A 19,820-nucleotide genomic window follows, 5' to 3' on the forward strand; every position below is an offset into this window, starting at 1 on the left:
TCCCTTGTGTGTGTTTTGGGGTTGTTAACAGTTAAAAGTCACACATTATACATCAAATTTTAACTTTTTCTGGGAGTTTGGTTGAACAATAAACTGCATCAGGGATTTTATTTATATTGCTCTCTTGTAGTCTCTATTTATTTGCCCATCATAGAAAGGAAAAGCAAATAAATGTTTTAACATTCCATAAATCAAAACTAACAGCAAATATTTTTTCCACCACCTTAGTTTTCACTATCAACAAAATCCACTATCTGTCGACCTCTAGACCAAAGCCCCCGATCTCAGTCCGGAAACTTATTTAAATTGATGCAGATATTGCGGTTGCTAGTAACTCAGCAAAATAGGTTAAATGTCTGAGTACCGGAACATTCGGTACCGACATATTGAGTTCCTGTATGATCAATGTTGTTTTGGGAATAACTTGGTCATCTGAAGGGCATCTTGCACATACATGTTCAAAATGTTGAAAAAAGCATAGTAGATTCTTGGATGGACTACAGTAAGTAATCACTGGTGGTGTGTGAGTGTGACTGTGTGCAACTGAGAGAGAGACAGACAATGAAGTGTTAATTAAACATGGTGGATATTTTAGAAGGGATTTCATTAGGAATTAGAAAAAAGGGGGCACAGACTCCATGGATATAACAATGTAGGTGCAATTGGGACATTTTGTAAGTATATGACTGTATAGGTGCATTCTGTGTGGGGACATTTATTATGTTTATTATGTGAGCTTACATCTGTGTTTCTTGCTCAAAGTCACCCTGTCCTCATGATGCTGGGCACACACATGCACACACAGTCTGAATCTCTAATACACCAATGTAACAACAATAACTTTCTGTTACAATCTATCACAATCCTCTTTTCATCAATATTTGTTGACCTAAACTCTGATTCAGGATTAATCAAACTATGAATTCACAAAATCCTGAATTTTTAGCACATGGGATATAGGCACATATCATCATAATATATGAGCCAGTTCCTCCTAACACACACATGCACACAGACGGTGTGTGACACAGTGACCGACTTCAGTGTAATCCATCAGACAGTGGTTTCATTAAAGATGCTGAGTCTGCCTCAGTTGTCATCTCTTGCTGATATAACAGCTAGGAAAAAGGAAATTACTGTCTCCCTGCAGTCCACAATCAGGGCTCTAATAAGACCTTTTGTTTGGAGAAAAACTAATTTATCCCACTTTAAATTGCTTGAGAAATATCAAAATGTTTACTGTAAATAATGAGCACAATTTTTGTTCAGAGACCCTGTTAATTAGGAATGTGTTTTGTGTTTCTTTCCTTCAGATGAGCAGGAAGCTGTGCAGAAAAGAACTTTTACAAAATGGATAAACTCTCATCTGGCTAAGGTGAGCTGAGTCATGTATGTGATTTGATACTGAACAAACATACGTCCATGCAAGTGTACAAGTAGATATACAAAGTACCTGAAGGTTGGTTTCCAATTCTCTCCACATTGCAGAATTAATCAGTCACAAGACCTGTGGCAGTCCAGGTCCAGCATAAACATGCACTCTAATCTCCTCTATAGATTACTGTGCCTCCTTTTGCAGGGTACAGTCAACCTGCTGACAGGAATTACCTATAGACAGCTATGTAACAAGCCAACATTTCGTAAAATAAATCTTTGTGAGCTAAAATGGCTCTGTGGCACTATCAAACCAATGGTGTGCATTTGGGGTGGGACTATGAGATTGACCAACTAATGAAAGACAAGGGGTGTGTTTTGGAAACCTATTTGAAAACAGCCTTTATTGTTGCAATTCCGCTTAGTAGCTCTAGAATCACAGAATATACACACTTTACCTTTAAATAACATAGTTAAAAAAAATACAAATAAAAATTCAATTCACCTACTAGAAAGAGATAGATTACCGCTGATAGCTTTAGATTAAAGAATTGAAATACGAGGCATCTTTAAATAAGTAAAAATTCCATAATCACATTAAGGATGCTATTAAAAGCTTGCCTAATAAAAGGTGCTTAGAAAAATTAACCAGCAAAAATGGACACAAGGGCATTTGGGCTCATCATATGGTTGTAATAATAGTATTACTGTATGTTGCTTTGTGTGTAAAGAGTGATAGGTCAAGCCGCTTGTAATTACCCTGCCACCATAAATATTTCCAGTTTCGATCTCCAAGACCTGACTTGAATCATCCTATGTGACGAGAAGCAGCAAATGCATTTGAAATATCAATCTGTGAGGAAATACATATTGTCATTTCATATTAGGTTTCACACCAGCGACTTTCCAGCATAAATTTTCAAGGCACAGAAGATTTGAATGTGTTAATGGCTATTAACATTTTAAGTAAACTCTCTAGCTGTTATTTATTTCTGTGTTTGTTTGCTCATTACCATCTGTCAAGAACATATTGGAGATTCATAGTGTCAGTTTGCATCAAGACGACTTTGAATTGAATTTTTATATGCACTGATTATTTCTTTGAATCCTCTGATGATTAGAGTTTCCACACTTATTTAAAAGGTTATTGCATGACTAGATGTTTTCTGAAGCATGAAACGCTGGTCTATTGAAAGCATATTGTCCATAGAGAATATAAGGTTTTGGCTTTTGAATGAAGCTGTCATGTTTTTGTATTGCAAATTCTCATTATGATCTCATGATGATAACATTTTATGTGATCATGCTTTCAACTTCCTTTAGTGCTCTCAGATCCGTTTTACACGTGTTATTTAAATCCTTTCCACAGAATTCAACAGATTTTCTCCAAAAGTCAGGGCAAAAAAATTCAAAATGACTAACTTTAGATGTGTGTAGTTTCTGTTTAAATTTTTTAGGCCCCCTGTCTGCTTTTACTATTCAAAAAAACCTACAGATCTAGAAAAAATCTGAATTCTTTCTTCTGTGTCATGAGTGAGAGTTGAATAAAGGGATACAGATAGAGCTCAGATCAGTCTTAGAAAGTAAGTCTTCAGTATTTCATTCACTGGACTATATTTTGAATATATTATCTTGTACTCGCAATTCTATTGTGTGACAGATACTGCATGATCTGATTGCTTAAATAGACACAAGACATGACACTTCATTTATGAAATGTGTGTGCGGGAAGGACAGAAATGAAAATTGTCTAATTAAAATTCAAATTGAGAAATATTTTAACTAACTCTACAAGCGTCAGAATCAGTTAACTTCACTATATCTTATAAATCCAAATAATTTGTTCAGTAGCTAAAAACCAACATGCCGTCCCAGACACCTGCTGTTCCCAATTCTTTACTGGTGTCCTTTAAACTCATCCCACCACTGAATGATGTTGCCGTGGTGATAGCACTCTCAAGTATTTGCAGGAGAACTATGAAAATGCATGTGGCAAATAGCATGAAATGTGACTATTCTGATTGTTCACAGAACACTTTTATACATCTGTTTCTGAAGATATTCCTACTGCTGATAAAGCTGTTTAGTTGTTTATTTGGAGTGAAACTGTTTACTTCCATGTTATAAACCCGGAAATGTGAAAAAGGTCTATTATACAGAAAATAGAAATGGAGTGTGTACATATAAGCAGTTTTTAAATCAAGGCTTAGTTTAATTGTCTGTGCACATCCTTGGCACAAAAGACAAACAAACTAATCAGTATCAGAGAACGATCTCGGTTCAACCCAGTAATCGATTGCCACAGAATTGATCAGTATTGCATTAAGAGATTTAACACAAACTCCAAACCATTCATTAAATGATACAATCACTGGACTCACAGTGCCTCAGGCCTCTTTACTCATGCATGTGCTTGCAAATTTGAAGGACATCAGAGAGGCAGGACTGAGCACTAATCTGCCTAAGAGCCTCAGCTTGATTAGCCACAAGAGAGAGAGAGAGAGAGAGAGAGAGAGAGAGAGAGGAAAAGAGAGGGAGATGAGGAGTGCGTTCGAACGAAAGAGAGGCCACCCTCCATTTCAATTTTGACAAATCCTCTCAGACAGGGTTAGGGCTTAATTATGGCATGCCCAATATTGAGGATGAGCTCATTTCTCTTGAGTTTGACAGATAGCATGGGTGAGCAGCACACAGCAGCCACCTGCTTTGTCACTTGACATATCAACAGCCCATCAGATTTCTTTGCATTGTGAGACTGATTGCAGAATGAATGTCAACATCGAAGGGAAGACTAGAGGCTAAAACAATTCATATGGAGCTCCCCTAGGGCCACTAAGGAGAAGTTATTGTAATACCAATAATTTTTTCAATTGTACTGTCAGTTTATACACAATATTCAAGGATTTGTACACTGTTCTCTCATTTTAACAGTTAGTGCTTACCGCTTTGTAAAACTGCACCCTAAATTCAGCAATAAGAAGGCCTACTCATGGATTTGAAAATCATTCCCTCAATTTTGCAATTTGTGTTCCCACATTTTTTGTACATTGTAACCTTAATTTTGCAATTAGCAAACATGGATTTCTAAGTTGCACCCTCAATTTTGCAACTTGTACCCAAAGATTCATAAACTGTGCTCATGGTAAAACACAACCTCAATTTTGCAATTTGGGCCCACAGATTCATAAACTGTATCCTCAATTCAGCGATAAGTAGGCCTGCTCACGTGCTGCGTCTGAGTGTCCATACTTCCCCACTATATAGTATGCCAAAAAACAGTATGCCAATGAAATAGTATGCCAATGAAATAGTTTTAAATCCTCAATATTCATAAAATGGTACTCGAGAAATACCCGGATTACCTACTATTTCCGGCGAGATTCTGATGTGCAGATTGTCTGAACACTTTACGCTCCCACAATGAGGTGAAGTCACGTTCAAAACACTGGATATAAAAAAACTGATGTGAACCGTGAGATGAATGGCTTTTTTCTACTGTAAGTGATATGACCTAATAAGTATATATATATATATACATATATGTATACCAAGTTGTTCTTACATCAAATACATCATATATTCAGGTCACAGGTCAATACCCACATACCCGGATAAAATGTGTAAAAAAGCTATTCATACTACTGGCATGCATACTTAATAGAACATACTGTTTTACTGGCTGAGAAGTGTTTCCTTCATCAAATACTGTACATACTGTGACAGTACGTAATTTTAGACGCAGACATTGATTTGTAACCTACACCCTCAATTTGACAATTTGTGAACAGAGATTTGCCACTAGGCAGCCTACTGTATGTACCATTATAAATAAAGCCAATTTTTTTATTTTATGACCACATGTGCTAAACTATAGTAATAATATGGTACAGAATTAAAGGAATAGAGTGGTGATTCCCTTTGAAACATCAAACTCATTGAATGTTGTGATATTTATTTAGTTCAGTCACATCGAAAATAGATGTGGGTGATAAATGTAATGCAGGACGTAGTGATCTGTTAGGATGTTGTGAATCTATAATGAATAAACTGTATATGTTTTGAAATATTGAAATAAATAGTGTTTGTTTGTTTGTTTTGGTGCACAAACTGCAGCTGCTCTTTGTAAGAATATTCATTATTTTGCCATGCCCTTCTCTCGACCTTAACTGCACTCATCCCTGCCCCCTAACAGTTTCTCTCTCATCTCTGACAGATATTGAAAACAGTTAGAGAGGTCCTCAGGCATTTCTGTGTTCACATGAACTTTGATTGGGTTACCCAAATAACACCAGCTACCACTGATAAATGCTGTCAGTCAGTTGAATACATCACCAGCGCCTGCCGTGACAATCTATTACCATCAGTAATAAACAGACACAGATAATTAGTATGTTAAGCCCTGCTGCTTGTGGTATTGTGATTTTTCCTCTTATTTTTCATTAGTCACATACAGTAATTACTCAAAGTGCCTCTTTTTAATGTAATATCCCATGAAGTGATTTCATCCAATTATCTTTTGAATTATTTAGAGCTAATTGGAATATCTTAGCAATTCCTCCCCCTACTCTCTGAAAATGGTTTAAGTATAAATCTTTAAAAAAAACACGTCTCACTACCTTGTCTTTGTGACTCTAATTAAGGTCATCCCCACTTTTGTTTCCTCTTGACGTTGCTCATTTTCACTTTTTAGCTTTTTTTTTCCATCTCTCTCTCTCTCTCTCTCTCTCTCTCTCTCTCTCTCTCTCTCTCTCTCTCTCTCTCTCTCTCACACACACACACACACACACACACACACTTTCACTGTTTCATATTAATCTCCTTATGAATGACTTTGCCATCTGGCTGCTTTCTACTCCAAATCCCAGTCATGTGATGCTTTCTTAAGAGAAATCCTGGATGTCTCATCCGGGTAAAGATGGGCTGTTTGGAAGGATTAGTGGAGGGGCTTCGTCAGGTCAAACCGTCTGTGTCGTCTCCAGAATCAGCACTTTTTACTCTGGCTTTTTTAATGCTTTTTAAACTTAGGACTGTCACAGTGCTACTTGCCCAAATCTTGACTGTAGGTTTGACTTCAAACCTGCTTTTGCTTCAAGTCTTCTTATCTGTCAAATCTTTGATCAATCATATTCAACAAAGTCACAACAGTTGACATACACAGTCTGCTTAAACAAATAACACAACATGATTCAATACTGAACATACAGTGTAAACATTCACAGTGCTTGGTTAAAAAAAAGTGCAGAATGGCTTCTACAGAGGAAAATATGCCATTCTTAACCTGAACTGTTGTGCAGGTCTGATCCGCAACTACAGGAAACTTTTAATGAAATTTGTTCTGCCACGAGGATCCACCAGTAATTAAATCCAAGGGTTCACATTTTTCCACCCAGCATGGTGTGTTCAAATAAAGACATGCCTGTAACATTATATGGTTGTTTGTGTGTTATTTAAGCAGACAGACTGTGTTTGTCTATTGTCTTAGATAATGTATATCCTGCAGTTGTAAATGCATAATAATAAGTAATATGTAAAATAATTTGTTTTTCCCTCCCCAGCGTAATCCTCCCTTGGTGGTCTCAGATCTCTTTGAAGACATTAAAGATGGGGTGACGTTGTTAGCTCTTCTTGAAGTCCTGTCTGGACACAAACTGGTAAGCTCCATGTAGTTTTTGCAATTAGTCCCTCTGTACATTCATTTTTATTTATTTAGCTATTTGGTATTGTAAAGATACTTTAAAGCTGTACAAATGACTATTTTACAGTAGCACAAAGCAATGTTATCCCAGGTAGAATATGTTGGTAGCTGCAGTCAAAGTTGTTTTACATGATAGAAAACATTTAATAATTCAATTCATATTGTAAAAGAACCTGTTATTTGTAAAGTTTATTCATCACACATTATTTGCTCTTGAATACCCATACTTAGCAAGAATATTCCCATAAGGCAAGTGATGCCTTAGGTCTTTACAGTGCTGTAAAAATCAATATCCTGAGTGACACATGGTGCTTGGATAAGTGTATTTGTTTTTGTCTTTACATTTCTCTTTATTCCCATCTTTTTGATGTGTCATCATGTATTTTTATATATATTGCTCTTGCTTTTCTCTCCATACTACATATAACCATCATTCTCACATGTTTTCTTGTTGTCTCTTTCTCTTTTTCGGTTCGTTTTCATCCCTGCTCCCTTTCCTTGCCGGCTATTTACATTTTCCTCTGACTATCATCACCCTTTTCATTTTGTCTGCTGTAATATCCTCTCCAATCTGACAGCCGTGCGAGCAGGGCCGCAAGCTGAGGAGGATCCACTGGGTTGCTAACGTGGGAAGAGCGCTCAAGTTTCTGGAGGGCAGGAGGGTAAGGTAGCCCATTCCCAGAGTGCTTTGCTCAGGTGTACAGCTCCAGGTCTTAAACATTCAGTCTGACCTATATGACCTCTTTCCTGCTGTATCCCCAAGTCTCTGTCTGATATTGCTCCCTCGCTGTACACCGATCAGCCACAACATTAAAACCACCTGCCTAAAATTGTGAAGGCCCCCCTCGTGCTGCCAAAACTGCGCCAACGCAGCATCTCAGAATAGCATTCTGAGATACTATTCTTCTCACTACAATTGTACAGAGCAGTTATCTGAGTTATCATAGACTTTGTCAGTTCAAACCAGTCTGTCCATTCTCTGTTGACCTGTCTCATCAACAAGGTGTTTCCGTCCACAGAACTGCAGTTTTTTGTTTTTGGCACCATTCTGCATCTGGCACCAACAATCAACCCACGGTCGAATTCACTGAGATAAATGTTTTCCCCATTCTGATGGTTGATGTGAACATTAACTGAAGCTCCTGACCCATATCTGCAAAAGTCTATGGTAATTCAGATAACCGCACTGTACAATTGTGGTGAGAAGAACAGCATTTCAGAATGCTATTATGAGATGCAGGTTGGGGATGTTTTGGCGGCACAAGGGGGACCTGCACAATATTGGGCAGGTGGTTTTAATGTTATGGCTGATCGGTGTATAACGATGTCTCATGAGAGTTGAGAGAAAAAAAGCAGGAAAACCAAGTTATATTTACTAAATTCTGCTTCACAGTGCTTAATTTGAAACTACAATAAACAATAGGAGGAATTCAGTCAAAATTAATTGCTCCCACTTGTAATGCCTTTTATTTGCATGTGCTGTCTGTGTTGTTTTAGCACCCTATTCACTAAGGAAATTATGCAAATCAGGTAACACTGAAAAATATATTGAGTGCTAGGTTGTGTATGTACAATGTACAATCTATATCAGGCATAATTTACATAGAAAGGTGGATCGTTTGCCTTGAAAAGAATTACATTAATTTAATTTAAATATGCCACATTACTATTTCAGTGCATTTAGTGGCTGGTTACACTGGAATATGGGTGGATAGTGAATAAGATGCTGGTTTTTGCACTGAAATACCACACACAAAAGTGCAACTGTTTACTGAATTTGCCCCAGAGTGTTTCAGTCATATCAGCAAAAAAATTAAGGATTAATGGATTAATTATAACATACTAGATAGTTTATTACAGGCTCTAGAGCTTATACATATAAATCAGTGTAGGTTTATAAGGTGATATTGACACCAATGAAATCATTCTCATTATTAACGTTCAATCCTGAGTCACCATGTTATAAATATTTCTCTGGCACCATACATATGATGATGAGCTTTCCTCATAGAGTCTTTCTCCTTCTATCTGTGGTTGCCAAGTCCATTTTTATGTAGCGCAATACATTTTTGTTTAAAAGTAGATTAAAGGAAGAAATGTTTATTGTCTTTCTGGGTCTATCGTTACTTAAAACACAATTGAAATTTGAAATGTGCCTATTTTTTCACTGTATAAATAGGATATTTGTCATATCATCTCTCTGGAGAGAAGGACATAGATATTTCATTTAGACATGCAGTCTAGTTGAGCCACAGACTGTAATTATTATATGCCCTGTCAATGAATGAAGCTGCCTTCCACTCTTGAGGTGGTCTGTCTGGTATATCTGATCTATCAAGGAGCTCTCTTGGTCTTTCACCATCTTATCTCTCTCTGTCATCCCTGTCTCATGTTGCTTCTCTGCCTGTGGAGCACAGTGGAAAAAAACCAGAGTAGAGAACATTTTTTAATGATGTATTTGTATTGAACTGTGCTTTTTCATCCACGGTGTGTGACTGCTCACACTGTTTTAAGTACTGTGGGATGTTTTGTTTGTGAATGTTTTATTGTGCATGAGAAAGAATAAGGTGTGTATAAGGTTAAATACAGATAAGGATAAGGTTAAATACTTGACCATTCATTTATGGATCCCCCAGTGTGTTGTTAATTAAAACACTTAATGATTAATCTTACAGTTCATACACAATTCTTTAGTTTTAAACATTTCCCAATGCCCACCAACATTTGCTCAGTGTACTTATAAAAAAACAAGACTTGTACTACACATAAATAACTAATATTGTCTTATAGTCATGTTATTTTGCCAGAAAGCACCTGGCTCCCTCAATGAAAATTATCATACCATTTACTCGCCCTCATGCCATCACAGATGTGTATGACTTTTTATTCTGAAGAACACAAATTAAGATTTTTAGAAGAATATTTTAGCTCTGTAGGTCCTCACAATGCAAGTGAATGGTAGCCAGAAATATGAAGGCCAAATTTCACGTAAAGGCATCATAAAAGTATTCCATAAGACTCCAGTGGTTTTAATCAACGTCTTATGAAGCGATCCACATTTTAGGGAGAGAACAAACCAAAATATAACTCCTTTTTCACTGTACATCTTGCCATTGCAGTCTCTAGGCACGTTCATGATTTTAAGCATGATTACACTTCACGATCGCCAAGGAGAGTGCTGTCAAGAATTATGGTGCAAGAGGAGTTACATTTCGGTATGTTCTCACCCAAAACTGATTGGATCAATTCAGAAGACATTGATTAAACCACTGCAGTCATATGGATTACTTTTATTTTGCCTTTATTTGATATTTTGACCTTCAGAGTTCTGGCCACCATTTACTTGCTTTATGTGGACCTACAGAGCTGAGATATTCTTTTAAAAATCTTTGTTTGTGTTCAGCAGAAGAAAGAAAGTAAATGATGAGAGATTTTTCTTTTTTGGTTAAACTGAACCTTTAAGTAAAAGACTTTTGAGAGATTTTTGTTGTTACTGGATATATTAATCTATAAGTGAATACAAAATAGCTTAACATTTAATGACAGTTAGATGCAGTCAGAGCAGAATTTTATCAGGTGCAAAAACAATGAGAATCTCGATAATGGTAAAAATTTTTGAACAATTCAATTTACACTATACAACACTAGAATTTAGTGATGAATATCAGCATATTATTAAACATTATATTATTTTGTACAATTATTGTTATAAATCTAATAATTTAAGATTGTGATTTGTTTTTGAACCTGTTCATTTAAATAAATATAAATCATGAGAATGCGTTGAATAATTGCTTCTGTTCATCCAGCTTCAAAGCTGCTAGTGCAATACAAATATGTCAGAAGGGTACACTGCTACTGAAGTTCAGAGGCGTACCTACGGGATAGGCAAGGCAGGCAATTGCCTGCGGCCCCAAGCTGGCAGGGGGCCCCCGTAGGCTGCAATTACATTAGTTCATGGCAACGACACTTGAAACCAATGATGTGCAATGCTTAGTAAACTAAAATGACATTTTTGAAACCCCCCTGGCGGCCCCATCCCTTTAGCAACAATCAAATTAATGTAAGAGTGGAATGCAGGCTTTATAAAGATGTCCTATGTACCAATCTGGGAGTCGGTAGAGGAAAAAGAAAGAGGAGGAGGAGAAGAAGCATGCTGTAACATTTACTGAATTATCCCCTCTCTCGAAAAGATCGCAACGGCTGTGTGATCGTCATTCACATTCTCTGCACTTATTCTCCATACAGTTGTTATTTAATCTTGAGAAACTATACATTAGAAAGGTGTAATATCCAGCTTTAAAATTTCACCACTGTTTTGTGATAGAAATTCTACATTGAGTGTAATTCCTTAATTTATATCAGGAATACACATCTGACATGTAAAATCAAGACGAGAGTTAGAGACATAAACATGTAATAAAGTCAACAATGCCCTCGCTCTCATCTTTTTGTCAGTGCGAGGCTTCAGTAAACAACGTCCATTAGAAGTTATAGTCCAAAAACGGTATGTGTGCAATTAGAGACAGTTTTATGGATTCTCATATGTTTAATTCACATTTCTTTAGAAAGGATTTTCCTCCAGTTTTCCTCTATCCGATCTGAATCATAAGAGCGCTATTAAACTCTAATATGGGGTGTCACATATGTACAGAAATAGAGAAGGGCACACATTGAAGAGCGTTATTTCATTATAGCTAGTTAATTTTTTCTGTCGAGTTTACCTAAGCAACTTCTACTGTGGATCAGCTCATTTATTTTTCATGAAAAGAGTGGTTGTGAGATGGCATTGCCAGCTTGTAAACTTATGTTACAACAAAATTATATTTAAAACATAATAATATGTGTGACTGGTTCTTATTTCATGTTCCTTGGTGTGTGTGTGTGTGTGTGTGTGTGTGTATGTGTGTGTGTGTGCTATGTACACCTTGTCTGTCACTGAAGTGTTTTGTGTTATCTCAAAATATGAAGGTCTTTATCACCTGTCCTTTAGTTGGTGGGACACACACTTGTTTTAGTCATAGCCTGTTTTTGTCAACAGCACGTAATCATGTCTATTCTTCTCCTTTCTTTCTCTGTCTTTTTTGTTTTGTCACAATTTCAGTCAGCATACAGAGGATCTCCGGTGAGTTTTACTTTTTCAGTGACTGTTTAGTTTGTCTTTGATTGACACTATCACTGTTTGAATGAGGATCACTCGAAATGTAGCTGTGAATTATGAATAGATTCGATCAAATGAAAATAATACAGTGTTAGCAGTATCAGTGTTCTTAAAGTTATATGCACTGATTTGTTGCAGATCAAACTAGTTAACATCAACACAACAGATGTGGTAGATGGCAGACCCTCGATTGTGCTGGGGTTGATATGGACTATCATCTTATATTTCCAGGTATATTTCCATACTGAATGTAGCCATTCTTCCAAAACTAATGTCCTAAGGTTTTTGTAATTTAAAAAAGAGTATAGGTACTAAAATTTTCAAATGTCGTGATCAGATAGAGGAGTTGACTAGTCATCTACCAGCACTGCAGCCTCAGTCTAGCAGCAACTCTTCAGTGGACAGCTCCAATAGCACCAAAACCAGCAGCCCAACTGTCAAACGCAAGCCTCGCCTTTCTTTTCAGGGTGGGGCCAAGAGAGCTCTGCTCAAGTGGGTCCAGACAACAGCAACAAAGTAAGAATTGTAATGTGAATGCATATTCATGCATGACCATGAATGAATATACGTATTGTTCATTGTTCTTGTAATCCTGTTTCCCTAAGGGTATAACTGCATTCTTCTAGGGTTTTTTACATTGTGTACACATTTGCGTGTGTATTAACAGGAGATTGGGTCTGGATGTGAAGGACTTTGGCCCAAGTTGGCGCACAGGGGTGGCTTTTCATGCTGTCATCTTTGCTTTGCGACCCCACCTGGTTAATATGGATTGTGTTTGGAGGAGACCCAACAGGGATAACCTAGAGGAGGCCTTCTCTTTGGCAGAGAGAGAACTGGGTATTCCACGGCTACTTGACCCTGAAGGTGATACCAATCATAAAGAAAACATTTTAACTAAGAGAGTATGTACTGTATGTAGTACTACATTTTGGTCACTTGACAATTATTCAGTCCAGTTCATGGAGGTTCTTTTTTTGTTAACAGAGGCTCCCTTTTATACCTGACATTTACTTGTTTCATATCCGGATAGTATCTGAATATTCTTAACCTGAATTGTATTTACACCTTGCATTTCAACACCTCTCCAGTGTGATTGGATAGAGGTAAAAATCAGATAGAGAGTAAATAGTTTAAAGCTCCCTTGACTGGGAGAGATATGAGTTAGGATTTGTGTAGAGAGAGACGAGAGAATCCAAGTGCAGTCCAGTAGAATCATTTATGGAATATTTTTCATTAAATTGGGTGACAAGATCGCAGGTCCACAGTCTGTTAATAGAAAATAATAAATAGAAAAAGCCAAGAACCTGCTTTAACAGCGGATGACTATAGCACAACCTTATTGCATAATTAATTACTTGTATAGTTATATCCCGATAATGAAAATGCATTTACATTTACACTTTCTTTGAATGTGGTTAGAATCCATCCCTGACCGCCTCCGAATGTGGTTTCAGATATCCAATCACAATTCAATTCATTTACACCTGGCATTTATTGGGGTTAAGTGGTATTCAATTGCGATCCTGTTATCAAAAAATGCATGTTAATTCCAGGATTAAAGAGGGTCAGAGTATTTTAACAATTATATGAATGTATAAGGTAAAGTGTATATTTTAGGTGCTGTAACACAACATCACTTTTAATTACTCTTCATTACTTGCTTATTTTAAATGGCATGGCTGAGTCTGGGGGAGGGGGTGGCATTGCCCCCCTAGATATACCGCAAGCCCCCCAGAAACCAGATGCCCCCATCCTGACTGACAGAGAAACAACCGGACTGATGGCGAAAAAATCATTGCAGCTACTCATTTATTGTATACTGTATTGTAACAGCAAAGTGTTTTTTTTAAACAAACTTTCAGGAAGATTATTGTTTCTTTGACTGTGTACATTCTGACCATGCTGTTGTGTTTTATGAGGCTCTAAGCACTAAATGTTTACATTTTAATTAGCAGCATGCCACTCACAGAAGGTGTGATTGATGAATGTTTAATTGAGGAGTTAAGTCTTAGACCTCCTTAACACCATCTGAGCTTCCTCATGCTTTCAACCAGGGGCTGGCAAATTAAGTTTGACATTTAAACAATTAGTGGGTCATTAGCCACGGTAAAGCTGACTGAACAAAAAGTGCTCAAACAGTAAGTCTTGGTACATCTTTTGTGCAGGGTAGGCTACCATCAGTGGAGCCTACGTTACACTCTAAGGGACATTAAGGTTGATTATATGACATTGTATAAGAGCATTCAAAGCGTAAACATGTATATGATTACTGCTTAGCTATTAAGGTATTGGTTGTTACTCCATTTATAAAAGACAGTGTACTAGCATTATCTAAAGTTGCAATTACTGGCAGGGAACATTTCTAAAATATTACACAAAACATTGTGCATATTGTAATTTTCATGGTGTGTTAAAGCGAAATTATAATGCATAGATACACAGAAACCAGAAGACTGGAGGTGCAGCTTTGGCATGGGGGGCGTGGTCATGTGTTGGCCTGCGATAAGAGAGCGGTTAGGCTCATCACCTGGGTTGTAATTATCTCTAACACCTGTCTCTCATTATAGTGATGGTGGAGTTGAGACCTGAAAAGGCACGCCAGAGCGTCAGTGTGGGAGAGAGTGTGTGGCTCAGAGCAGTAGTGTCTGAAGGACCAGCAGCAAGACAGAGACTGTTTATATTGAGCTCCCTATTTGAGTTGGCCACCAATAGTGTTGCGGAGACACTCTTCAGAATTATCTCCTGAGTGGGGATTCCAAAGGAAATCCTCACTGATCAAGGCACAATATTTATGTCATGTACACTTTTTGAACTATATGAATTATTAGGCAATTAATCGTTTCGCACCAGCGTTTATTACACGCAAACTGACTTGTTGGTCGAACGATTTAATAAGACCTTAAAAAACATGAGTCGTAAGTTGGTACACGAAGACGTTAAGAATTGGGATAAGTGGCTCGAACCCCTGCTGTTTGCAAGCCTCCACAGGGTTTTCCTAATTTGAGCAACTGTATGGGCGCTGGCCACGTGGCGTGCTTGACGTCATATGGGAAGCTTGGGAGGAAGGACATTCGAATATTAAAAAACAAATTCAAGATGTTCTTCACCTTAGAGCAAAACTCCACACTTTGGGGCAGGTAACACAGGAGAATTTCCTCCAAGTGCAAGAATGTCAATGCCGACTGTATGTCAGGGGCACTCGACTTCGGGAATTCGCACAGGTAGATAAAGTGCTTGTATTGCTGACCATCTCAAGCTCTAAATTACTCGCAAAGTGGCAAGAACCCTTTGAGGTCACACGACAAGTCAGAGATCTCTATTATGAGGTTAGGCGAACAGATAGGAGAGGGGCATGTCAAATCTACAACCTCAACCTCCTCAAACCATGGAGGAAGGCAGTGCCTGTAGCCTTGGTGATGGTAGATCCGGGGAGGCCGGAGCATGGGCCAGATGATTCTCCCAAATCAAGTTTATTCACCCCAGTCTCTTGTGGAGACTACCTCTTTCTGTCTAAGCTTACAGATATTGCCGGGTTGTAAGCGTAATTCGCGGACTTGTTTTCACCCCTACCCAGTAGCATGAACCTCACAAAGCACCATATTGAAACCACCCTGGGGGTGGTCATTCGTAGCCGCCCTATTGTCTTCCTGAACACAAGAAATAGGTTGTTCAGGAAGATTTAGATGCAATGCTTGAAATGGGCCTAATACAGGAGTCACACAGCAATTGGGCCAGCCCGATAGTTCTGGTACTGAAAAGCAATGGCATAGTCCGGTTCTGTGTTGACTACAGGAAAGTGAACGTGGTGTCCAAATTTGATGCTCATCCAATGGCGCAAATTGTCAAGTAACTTGATCGGTTGGGCGCGGCTCAATTTTACTCGACACTGGACTTAACAAAGGGTCCAATATTCTGAGAAAATATCTCTTTCCACACCGTTCTGATTACACCAATTTGTGATGCACCCATTTGGTTTGTTTGGGGCCCCGGACACATTTAAGCGCCTTATGGACAAGATCCTCAGACTGCACACGGCATATGCCGCCACAAATCTGGACGATATTATCATTTATACTAATGACTGCCGGTGGCATATGCAACATCTGAGGGCTGTCCTGAGAGCGCTGAGACAGGCGGGACTCACGGCCAACCCAAAGTAGTGTGCTATTGGGTGGGTGGAAGTTAGGTATCTGGGGTTCCACATGGGTCACGGGCAGGTGCATCCACAGGTTAACAAAAATGCAGCGATCGCAGCCTGCCCGGCGCCCAAGACCAAAAAGGAGGTAAGGCAGTTTTTGGGGCTGGCTGGCTACTATTGAAGGTTTGTGCCTAGCTACTCTGATGTCACCAGCCCGCTGACTGACCTTACTAAAAAGGGGGCTCCCGATGCTGTCCAGTGGACAGAGTCCTGCCAACAGGCTTTCCTTAAGGTAAAGTCTGCACTGTGTGGAGGTGGGAGGGGTGGAACGGCCAGTGCTATTTATTAGTTGCTAGCTCTCCTTCAGGGAGACAAAATACAGCACCATCGAGAAGGAGTGTCTTGCGATTAATTGGGCTGTACTTGCCCTCCGCTACTACCTGCTGAGGCGGGCCTTCACCCTCTGTTCTGATCATGCTCCTTTGCTGTAGCCAGGGGCGTAGCACCAAATTTTGGGCCCTGGGTACAAACCATCTTGCTGGGCCCCCGTACCAAATATGTATGTATAGAAAACTGACTTCTAAGGGGCCCCCCCTGCCTCGGGCCCTGGGTACTCGGTACCCTTTACCCCCCCAGTCCGACGCCCCTGGCTGTAGCTCCACCGCATGAAGGATACTAACGTGCGGATCACCCGCTAGTATCTTGCTCTTCAGCCCTTTAATTTCGAGGTGATCCACAGACCGGGGGTGCAGATGGTTGCGGCTGACTTTCTCTCCAGATATGGAGGGGGGAGTAGGCAGGCCGGATGTTGCCCTGGCTTGAGTCAGCGGTGTGAGTATGTGGCATGGGGGCGTGGTCATGTGTAGGTCTGCGGGAGAAGGAGAGCGGTGAGGCTTGTCACCTGGGTCGTAATTATCTCTAACACCTGTCTCTCATTATAGTGATGGTGGAGGGAGACCTGAAAAGGCACGCCAGTGCGTCAGTGTGGGAGAGAGTGTGTGGCTCAGAGCAGTAGTGTCTGAAGGACCAGCAGCAAGACAGAGACTGTTTATATTGAGGTCCTTATTTGAGTTGGCCACCAAGAGCCATTTCTTTGTTTTATTTTCTGTGAAGCTAAAGTGTGTGGATAAAATACTCAACTGTTCGCTGTCTCCTGACCCCTCCATTGACCACGAACTTGGATTGTTTTACAGCAGCAAAAAGGAAATGACAGATGCTGACCAAATATTATTTTTAGGGCAGAATGAAGCTTTTCAATATTAAACATAAGTCCCAGCCTGGATTAGCTGTAGACCTCATATGAAACACATGGTTGAAGAAGAGAACCAACTTCTTTCTTTTCTCCAGCACCATATAAGCCAGGAACAGGAAGAAAAAAGATTACAAAATAAATAAAACAATTTTTTTTTTCTGTTTTGTTGCAAATAACAAATGTACTATAAATTTTCATTGTTGATATGATTTAGATGTGGATGTGGATAAGCCAGATGAGAAGTCCATCATGACGTATGTTGCACAGTTCCTGAAACATCAACCAGACTCCCATGTGACAGAAACTGGACGACATCAAGAGGAGGTAGATCTCTCTCATCCTATAATCAAACTTTCACAAGCCCTTCATTCATTATACTGTATGTCTCATGGTCTGCTGGCTAGACTCTTGACTCTTTGTTGTTTTTTAAATGATCACTTTTTTGTTTGTGGAGTGCAATCATCATCATTTTCTTGCAACTCTTTCTTTATTATCCTTATTTTCTTGTATCCACTAATGTCTTGTTGTTTACATGCATCCCTTTTTCCTATTATGCCTGCCTTTGTCTCAAGTTTTATCTTGCTCCTCGAGCCATTGAAGAAATGTTAGAGGTATGTTGGCTTGCATAAAACATATTATGCCTGCTTTGACTGCTCCATCAGCTGTGCTACTTCACTGTGTATTTTGAAACCCTTTCAATAGTATTTTCCCTTCAGATGCTAATATAAGAGACAATAATTTCCTTTTCATCATGAGCAGAGCAGATACTATGTGGATTAGGTTTAATATTCCAGAATATTTTATGCCTTTGATATGTTCCGTATTATTTTGCTCCCTTTACTATTGTATTTGCATTAGAACTGGGGTTTTGGGTGACATTTACATGACAATAATGCCCTTTGGCTTTTTCCTGCTTTGCAGTAATAGCCTGGTGATTAGCATTGGTCATCAGAGAATATTAAAGGTTCCAAAACAAGTTGTGGTGAATTGATCCTGACACAACCTGGTGCTTTTGTAGAAACTATTATTTCTGTCTTGAGACAATTTGTCTGTTTTTCATAGCAAATGTTTTCGCCTCTTTGTTATATATATATAAAGGGATAGTTCACCCATAAATGAAAATTGTGTCATCATTTGCTCACCCTCATGATGTTCTAAACCCGTATGACTTTCACTAAAGTGGATATTAGGCAGAATGTTAGTTTCATTCACTATTCACTTTCATTAAATTAGTTTTTCTTCATACAAGTGAATGGTGAATAAGGCTTTCAGTCTCTAACATTACGCCTCTGGAAGAAAGAACGTCATAATGGTTTGCAACATCATTAAGGTGCGATAATTACAATTTCAATTTTTGGGTCAACTATTCATTTGTAACTAGTTAGGTTGTAATATTCCAGTGCATTGTATGCCTGTGACAGTATTTGTTACTGGGAGGTACGGCGGATTACATGCAGTAGATGTTGGCAAGTTCATGATATCATCATGTTGATGACCCAAAGGCATTGCTTTATTGAGGATGGCAAATGAAAGATGAATTCTGGAAGAATAGGACTAATTTTGTTAGAATTAGCTGAGCACTGCTCTCACTTTCTCGCCCTTGTTCCTGACCTGATTCATAGGGAGGGTAAAAGTGTGTAATATGATTAGTATCTTCCCCGCAGAGCTGATTTCTGGCTCCCCTACAGAGAGGTTTGGGGCAGCTCTACACAATGAAAAAGAGGAACTCTGCAAACAGCAGGGGAATCTAGTCTGTGTTGGCTTTATAAATGTGGCATTAGTGATGCATGTTTGAACTGCGAAATTGTATAAAGTCACATATGTACAGTATATATGTATGTAGAAATGTATAAAGTGCATTAAATTACTTTAAAGTGAGGAAATGATGAGTTTCATCTGCCCAAGGGCTTTAAATCTGCACAAATGTTTACATTTTTCTTATTTATTTTCATTTTCTCTTAGCGAGAGCAGCGTAAAACACTGAGGGACCTGAAAGCGTGGGCTGATCAGTTGGAGAGAGACTGTGCTCAAGCGCAGAGTGATGGGGGAAGTCTTGTTGTGCAATATCAGGTGAGCTCATGATGCCTACATTAAAACACATTAATTCCAATCACAAACTACAATCTTATGTTGACATGAGATATTGACATCAATTGAACTCTGTAAATTTAAAAACAAAAGTACAATTCCAGGAATCTTA

At 38.7% G+C, this 19,820-nt stretch overlaps 1 protein-coding gene across 1 annotated transcript in view; it reads left to right on the forward strand.

Annotated features, from left to right (window-relative positions):
* Positions 1-19,820, forward strand: part of syne1a (spectrin repeat containing, nuclear envelope 1a) — a 173,155-nt gene that overhangs the window by 1,731 nt on the left and 151,604 nt on the right. The window contains exons 2-11 of the mRNA XM_052098241.1: positions 1,314-1,375; positions 6,930-7,025; positions 7,648-7,731; positions 12,174-12,194; positions 12,369-12,461; positions 12,568-12,746; positions 12,898-13,094; positions 17,835-17,944; positions 18,193-18,231; positions 19,583-19,690. Coding sequence (XP_051954201.1) covers positions 1,314-1,375; positions 6,930-7,025; positions 7,648-7,731; positions 12,174-12,194; positions 12,369-12,461; positions 12,568-12,746; positions 12,898-13,094; positions 17,835-17,944; positions 18,193-18,231; positions 19,583-19,690 — 989 coding nt within the window. The remainder of the gene's footprint in view (positions 1-1,313; positions 1,376-6,929; positions 7,026-7,647; positions 7,732-12,173; positions 12,195-12,368; positions 12,462-12,567; positions 12,747-12,897; positions 13,095-17,834; positions 17,945-18,192; positions 18,232-19,582; positions 19,691-19,820) is intronic.

This window comes from Xyrauchen texanus, chromosome 30 (genome assembly GCF_025860055.1).
Source record: "Xyrauchen texanus isolate HMW12.3.18 chromosome 30, RBS_HiC_50CHRs, whole genome shotgun sequence".
Classification (NCBI taxonomy): domain Eukaryota; kingdom Metazoa; phylum Chordata; class Actinopteri; order Cypriniformes; family Catostomidae; genus Xyrauchen; species Xyrauchen texanus.